General features: G+C 29.5%; 1 protein-coding gene across 1 annotated transcript; it reads left to right on the top strand.

Annotated features, from left to right (window-relative positions):
- The first annotated feature begins 4,328 nt into the window (after positions 1-4,328).
- colt (carnitine/acylcarnitine carrier protein colt, mitochondrial) lies at positions 4,329-6,001 on the top strand. The gene has a single exon (XM_014429670.2). It carries the CDS (start codon positions 4,898-4,900, stop codon positions 5,786-5,788), a length of 891 nt encoding a protein of 296 aa, XP_014285156.1. The 5' UTR covers positions 4,329-4,897; the 3' UTR covers positions 5,789-6,001.
- The last annotated feature ends 2,165 nt before the right edge of the window (positions 6,002-8,166 follow it).

Below are 8,166 nucleotides of genomic sequence, written 5' to 3'. Positions count from 1 at the left end.
GGACGTCCGACACCAACGACATCTATAATGTTCAATGCTTAAATTTGAACCCCTCACAACTTGTAACATATCAATATTAATTTATTTCAACCCCTTCTTCCTTCACTATATTCAAAGATTTACTTTTTAACAAATTTTTAATATTTCTCGGCTATATACTTGCTTTTGAATTATTTATATCAAGTCACAGAGGGTTATTGTTTAAATGAAGTGCAATGAACAATATCTAAAACTGAACATAATACTGTCATGATTCACTCTTTTAATAATTTTATTTTACAGAGAAATTACTCATTTTTATAAATTTAGTATAAAATGTAAGGATAATCATATATATTATTAACTATTCTTGATATAACTCAAAAATATTTTATCATAAATGTATTTACTTAGTTAATATCATTAATTCTTACTTAATTAAAAAAATCACTTGAAATAAAATTTATAACTCAGGAATTGTTATCAATTAAATTTGACTTGATTGCATTCATTTACTTAAACAAATTTATAAAATACTAAAAACTAACATAATAATTTATTAATAGAACTAAAAGACAACTTAATTATTTTATTTATATAATTATTTTAACATAAATGCTAAAATTATATTTAAAAAAAGTTATTAAGATTAATATTTTATGTAAAATGATTTAGCAAATTTTTCTGCTCTTAAATGATATTTCACTTTAATATGAAAATACAATTAAACAAATCTAATCTTCTGAATGGGTTATTATAAATTACCAGCTTTCATAATTTTTAAAAATTTAAAAGCAAGCATATGTAATAATTACTTTGTAATAAAAATGCTTCATTTTAAAGCCATATTAATTCTAGAATGAGAATGAATCCATGTTCAAATACTTCATAAGTCCAATGTCTTTTGAGTTAAAGGAGTCTAAGTTACTGACACACTTATTTTTATTATTATTTGATAAAGTTTTTGTTATTAAAAAAAAATTAAAGAAATTTTCAACTTTTTTTTTAGAAATATTTCTTCAAATTTGAGAAATGCCCTCAAACCTTAAAACGGAATAGTTTTGGTAATCCAACCCTAGAATTTATTCCCCACCTTTAATCCTCATTGCCTTATTCTTTCACTACTTCTGAAGTAACATATTATTCCATAATGGTTCAAAGTATTCTAAGTAAAAATACAAGAAAAAGCAAGTTTGAATATAATCTGCCAATAAAGTCAGATAGGTAACAAGTTTTGAGGATAAATTTTATTATATTTAATTTTAAATAAATTAAGTTTGTCATTTCAGATTACAATTTTTAGATGGATCAGGATTTGAAATACAAATCTGTCAAGATTAATATTTTTACTATACATGAACGGAACTAGAGAAAAATATTAATACTAAGCATGAATGAAACCAGAGAAACAAATACTTCTACTATGCATGAACGAAACTAGTGAATGGGATCTTATAAAATTTATACTGGCCAAATAAAACAAACTATTTTTGGAATATCGGTGTAATTACATGCGTTAATGAACGGGTTCGTGCATGGAAGAATTGGACGGAATTTGACAAAAGAGGTTCTGATCAAAGAGATCATTTGATTTGATCAAGAGCTGTATCAAAGGAAAATATATTGGCCACACCTAAGCAAAAAAAATTGAATAGATTTGATAAATTCGAAATAAGACCATCTTTGTACCTCCATGCACAACCCCTGAAAATTTCATCTAAATCGGAAGAACGGTAGTATAATGACCGAACAACGATTTAAAAACGGACAGATATGGAACTAAATTTGTTTAAATTTAGATTCTGAGGAAATTTTCTTTAACTTGCTAAATGCTTTTCTATATTCTGTAGTAAGAGAGCAAATACCAGAAACCTCTAAGGCCATAACTGGCTGACTAACTAATCTTGTTGCATCTTTAACATATCATTTAAATATGAAATGGAATAAACTAGTAATATAGCTCTGTTAGAAAAACAATTAGCTGTACCATCCAATTTCAAAACTCTTATCGTTTAACTGGTGTACTCTAATGCACTGCTCCACTTATTTTCTTCTCCTTGCCTTCAAATCATTGTCATTTGTTAATCAAAATGGTATGATTTGTTCATGTTTTTTGTCTATATTAGGACCTGCACACTAGCATTTGAACCTTAAAACGTTGATAACTGATGATTGTGTTTCCCATTCTAGACACCATGTGTTCTCTCAAAGGATGTGAAATATAATATATAATATATATTAAGATAGATCTAGGATGATATTGATGTCAGAAGGTTCAACTAACGCAGTCGAGAACAACTAAAATCATTGAACTAACATCACACCATCAAGTTCTGAGAATGAAAGTAACATGAATATGTTACTGTTATTAGGAATAATTAGATAAAAGGGTTTTACCATGTTTAGGATTGTGGTCGATTTTCAGAGTTAGGAATAACAATAATTCCCTAGTTTAAAAGAACTGATGAGGTGATCCTGATATTTATCACATATTCTTCGTAAGCGATCTCATCCACGAAGTCGTCTGGGCTATCCCCGTTGCCCGTGGATATCATTCCAATGGATATCAATCAATCCCTTTCAATCATCGCTTGTACCCAGCATGGCTACTCTGTTTAAACTTTTTTTTTTAATTGAAACCAAATTAAGCCAACGACTACCAAGAAATTTTCTTAAATATCCATTATTGCATTTATTTAAATGTACATGAAGCTTTCCCAAAGGGATATTGATTTATTTCCATGTTTCAGTACCTTATAAGAACCCATTTGTATTTAAAACATTAAATTTTTGACCGATGATGAATTTAGCTCGTAAATTTTTAGTTGTGAGCATAATTGTTTAGATTAAATGATTAACCTAACTCTTCCTTTCTTTCTTTAATTTTATGAATTTTTGAGATTAAATCTTTTGTCTTCATGCTACACTCCTAACATCTATGTAGTTTATTCCGTTGTCCACTTCTGCAAAAGATCGGTTTTTTGGCCTGCAACGTACATTGTTATTATCATTAATCTGTTTCTGTGTAGTACTATCGGGAGGAATCAAATTTTTTTTGCATTCTGGGAGAAATTTTGTATTTCTCTTCTCCCTTTTCCTTGTGGAAGGAGTGTTGGGAGAAAACTGTGCCGACTATGGCAAAGCCATACTCTGCATACAAATTTAAGATTCCCGCTTTAATATAAAGTTATTCTCTCAGAACTCTCCGTGCTCACACCATTCTTTGTGATTCCTTGTTTCACATCGTCTACATTTTAATTACAGTATCAAGTCCTGTCTCTACTAGCTCACTCTACTCTAGAATATCATGGACATGTTCCATCATCTCCTCGGCCTCTTCTTCCTAAGTGCAACTCTGTCTAAGATTACGAATGTCATAAAATTGTATTAGCTTAATTAATTTTAAGCGAGTTAGTACTTCATTAGAGAAGAATAACTTTTATTGTTCTGATTTATTGGCATCAGTCCATATACCTTAGGACTATGCGTCAATGCCAATGCGCCTGCCTTGTGGGCTAGACAAACAATCTATCCGATGTAGCTGAGGAAAGATATTTACTGTTGAGATTTAGGGTTATTGCTCAATATATGTTCTCCTACGAGGAAAAGCAGTTTCTAACTGCGATTCAAATATCATGTTGACATAATCTCTACCATTTACATTGTATAGTAGCCAAACATGCTCCAGAAGCTGAAACTGTATGATGCGCCCAGAAAGTTATATGAACTCGTCAGCAGCTAATAATTCCAGGACAAGCAAATAAAAATTAGAGGCAGCTATTATGAAGTGTAAGCTTGCAATGAGAGTGGATGCTAGCAGAGATCAGTCCTTGTCCTTGTCCAATGGAAGATTATTTTTGATCAGTTACTGGAAGTGTTAGACGGTCTAGCAGCGGAACTGGAGTTAAGATAGAAGCTGAACGGTGGGCCAGTCTAGTTGCATTTAGAGCCTGAGTGAGGCCCAGGTGGGTATTCCGACCACAGAGGAGCCTTAATTATCAAGTCTTATTTTTTAAATGATTAGATAAATTTTTCTGCGATAGGTCAACTAGATCTGGTCCGAGAAGTTTAGAGTCTGAAGTTTCTCTGAGCCAATTCATTCCAAGAATGGTATTATAGCTATACTGTAATACAAATACGGTGCATAGTTTCGTAATTGATTAGCTGTTATAAAATATATTCACGGTCATCAGGGATTACTCTTATGTCAGTCAATCTTCAAGTGGTTTTATTTACTTTTAGAATTATATATATTGAATCTGGACTATTTAAAAAAGAGAATGTTCTTTTATAAACTATAAACAAAGGGACATCCTTGGTTTTATCATCCATTAATATAGAACGTTTCATTCACTACTTACGTTAGCCCCGAACTTAACCGGGTTCAGAAGGTCGTATCAGTCAAATCATTGAAGTGATTTGACAGTTAGTCCTTTCTGTTGGTTGTTTTTTAAGTGATTGTGGAAATAATGATCGGATAGAAGTTTAATGTTGTGTTTTTTTTATTTGTCGAAGTTTATGGATGAATAATACGTTTTGATGCTTCCGAATATTACTTGAGAGGACTTATTTAAGTATTTTTTCCCAAACGATTTAAGGTTTTGTATATTTTTTTATCTATCCAAAATTGAAAACTCATTACTGTTATTTTTAAATAAACTTTTATATAAAGTGTTATTGTTGAAATTTGGATTTTTCACTTCAAATATTTTAATTTACATAAGAAGTCTGAATTTACATAATAGATCTCCCAATACAAAGTCATAAAATATTGTGACTTAAAAAAAAAAAGTATTCCTTTAAAAGGGAGACTTATTGGGAATAGTTGAAGGCCAGCCATCTTAAAAGGCCTTTTGACAATCAGTCTCCTTAAGTTGTTCTTCCTGTAGTTACACAGTTTTAATCTTTCAAATTGAAAATGAATGATAAACAGAGCCCCATTAAATACTTTATTTCTGGGGGTTTTGGTGGGATTTGCACTGTTTTAGCAGGGCACCCATTAGATACAATTAAAGTTAGACTTCAAACGATGCCAACAGCTGTAGGTAATCAGAGCCCATTGTATGAAGGAACATGGGATTGTGCTAAAAAAACAATTAAATTGGAAGGTGTGAAAGGACTGTACAAAGGAATGGGAGCACCATTGGCTGGGGTTGCTCCGATTTTCGCTATAAGCTTCCTTGGTTTCGGGGTAGGGAAAAAACTGTTCAATTGTGATGATGATAACCAGTCACTAAGTAAGTTGTTTGCTGCTGGAGCATTTTCAGGTATATTCACGACTGCAATTATGGCTCCTGGAGAAAGAATTAAATGTTTACTTCAGATTCAGCATGGTCAGGAGAAACCAAAATATTCTGGTCCAGTTGATGTCATCAAACAGTTATACAGGGAAGGAGGTATCAGGAGTATTTACAAAGGTACTGTTGCAACTCTTTTAAGAGATGTACCAGCAAGTGGTATGTATTTTATGACTTATGAGTGGCTGCAGAAGGAGTTGCGCACTGTTGGCGGCGAAAGCACAGAACTTGGCCTTTTGAAAACAATATTTGCTGGTGGTATGGCTGGTATTATGAACTGGGTAGTGGGAATGCCCGCTGATGTGATTAAGAGTAGGTATCAAACCGCACCTGAGGGGACCTATAGAGGAATAGGACATGTATTTTCAGCTCTCATTAAAGAAGAAGGAGTTCTAGCTCTTTACAAAGGAGTTACTCCAGTTATGCTTAGAGCTTTCCCTGCCAATGCAGCCTGCTTTTTGGGATTTGAAGCTAGCATGAAATTTCTTAATATTGTGGCTCCAAGTCTATAAGTATTGTAAGATATGTGATATTCATGTAAATGTAAAAGATATTTTTATAACTTTATTTTTGAAATCAAGCTCACAAATATTTATAAAATTGTTGAAGTATTTTATGAATCATTGCTCTGTTCTGATTCTTTTTAATAATTATTATAATCAACTATTGATCTATTTATATTTTTATCACTATTAAGGAAAAAATAAATAAGTCTATCATGATGATCTTATTATTATTCTTATCCCCAGAATATTAATTACATATTAAAAAATTGTGTTGATTTTTTACATTTACTCTTCAATTTCATTAGTTTGTTTAAGCAAAATTATTGTAGTACGGTAACAATTTATTTAACATCTAAAATTATCCTAATGCATTAAAATATAAATTAATCTCAAGGCCATATTTTTAATTTTGTTTATTGAAATATTTTTGCAGACATTAGTCATTCTCATTCTATAATATAGAAATATAAAGATTTACTCTTAGTAAATTATGACGGCTAGAAAATTAAATAAGAAAAATTGTTTCACATTTCATTGTTATACAATCTAGATAAAAATAAATATTCATTATGACCTTGATTGTAAAAAAAAAAAAAATTAATTACTTTATTATGTATGACCAAATGTAGACAAAGAATTTTAGTAATTACTGTACCAAAATAATTTTGTTTTTACTACCCTAATTGTCCACAGAACATTACCTTATTCTCATCACAATACATTTTTAATTTAAGATTTCCAATTGTATGAGGTGCTTCAATCATTCTTATTCTGAATTGAAAATAGTTGAGATTTGCGTCATTCGACTTATTGAAATGTTGGCTTATATAAACAAGGGATAGGAGATAAAAAAAAAACAGTTTGGTAAAAATACATATCTATTTGTAAAAATACACTTAATTTTAAAATATATTTAAACAGAAGTAAATCATAAATTAAACAATACTTATATCACATTAAATTATGAGGACTTAATTTTAAATGAACAGCCAAGGGATTAACAATGTAAAATAGGATTATCTGTATTAATTATGAATATTATTTACGTGATGATAATAGTTAATAAAACTGTAACGTTGAAAATATGGATCCATTATCGATATGTATTTACCATGAACATGGAAAGCTGATCACAAGGCATGGAGAATTTGATTATTTAATAGTAGAGCTTATCAGTTACTTTTTATTATACTTCTATCAATTACACGATGTAATTGTTTTGTTTTTTTATAATTATATTAGAATAAAATATAATCACAAAAAATATAGTAACGACCTTCAGCCATTTTGGTAAGGTATTTTTTATTAAAAGTTAAAAATAAAAATAAAAAAACTTTTTATAATATACTACAGGCCAAACATTGATTCACACTTCATAAAAATCTTATTGTAAACCAAAAAATTAAAATATTGTCAATAGGAAAAATAAGTTCATTAAATAACAGCCATATTTGTAGATTTAAAATATTTTTGGTTTTTAAAAAGTCTCTGAATTCACATATTTAAATAAATCAGTATTATAAAAGTTCAAGTAACTGACACTTCATGAGAGATAGTGTATTTAGTACTGTGCACCAAACCATGACTTCGGTGAGATAGGTATCCGTCAATATGTGTAAGGTATATATCAGAAACAATAAATTATAATTAACCTGCAGATGAGGATTGGCCAAGTTTCCTAAAGTGTGGTATGAGAAAAGTTCTGCAGGGAGTACACAGGATTTCATTAACACTGATTTAGTGTTTAGAATTTGTGAAAACTTGGTTAAGGAATACAATGTGAGAAGATGAACTTGCAAGTCTTCACAAGAATATAGATCTTGTAAAAAAAGTTTAAGAAATATTAGCTTAAAAGATAACAAACTTTTAATTTGGATTTTCAGATAAGTTGATAGATATATTCATCAGATAATACAGAAACCTTCACTTTTTACAAATCATTACAGTACGATATAATTTTTTAAAGAATGTTTAATTTAGTAATTAAATGTTGAACTATTGTACACAAAAGTTTATTTTTCAATTATTATTTTAATTAATGACATTTTCAAATTTTTGTTTCCCATGTTTTTTTTTTTTACAGTATTCATTTCATGAACATAAATAATTTATATCCAGAATTATTTAATTCTTATGAAGGCTTAAAAATAATTTTGTTATTGGCAAAATTCTAAAATTTTTGTACTATGTTAAAAGGCTTTTTGAGTATGTCTAGCCTCATTAAAAATCAAATTTGAGACATTAAAAAAAAAAAAAACATCAAACCCCATGGTGATCCACCAATACAAGAAAAGTAAGATGGATACCTACAGAAGTAGGTAATTATTTCGGTAGTTATAGAATCCACTAATTCAATTATATATAAATATAATTGAATATATATA

The sequence above is a fragment of the Halyomorpha halys genome, unplaced genomic scaffold (assembly GCF_000696795.3).
Source record: "Halyomorpha halys isolate HHAL.00 unplaced genomic scaffold, Hhal_1.1 Scaffold813.1, whole genome shotgun sequence".
Classification (NCBI taxonomy): Eukaryota; Metazoa; Arthropoda; class Insecta; order Hemiptera; family Pentatomidae; genus Halyomorpha; species Halyomorpha halys.
The sequence above is the reverse complement of the archived record's forward strand: the minus strand, read 5'-3'. Positions and strand labels throughout refer to the sequence as shown.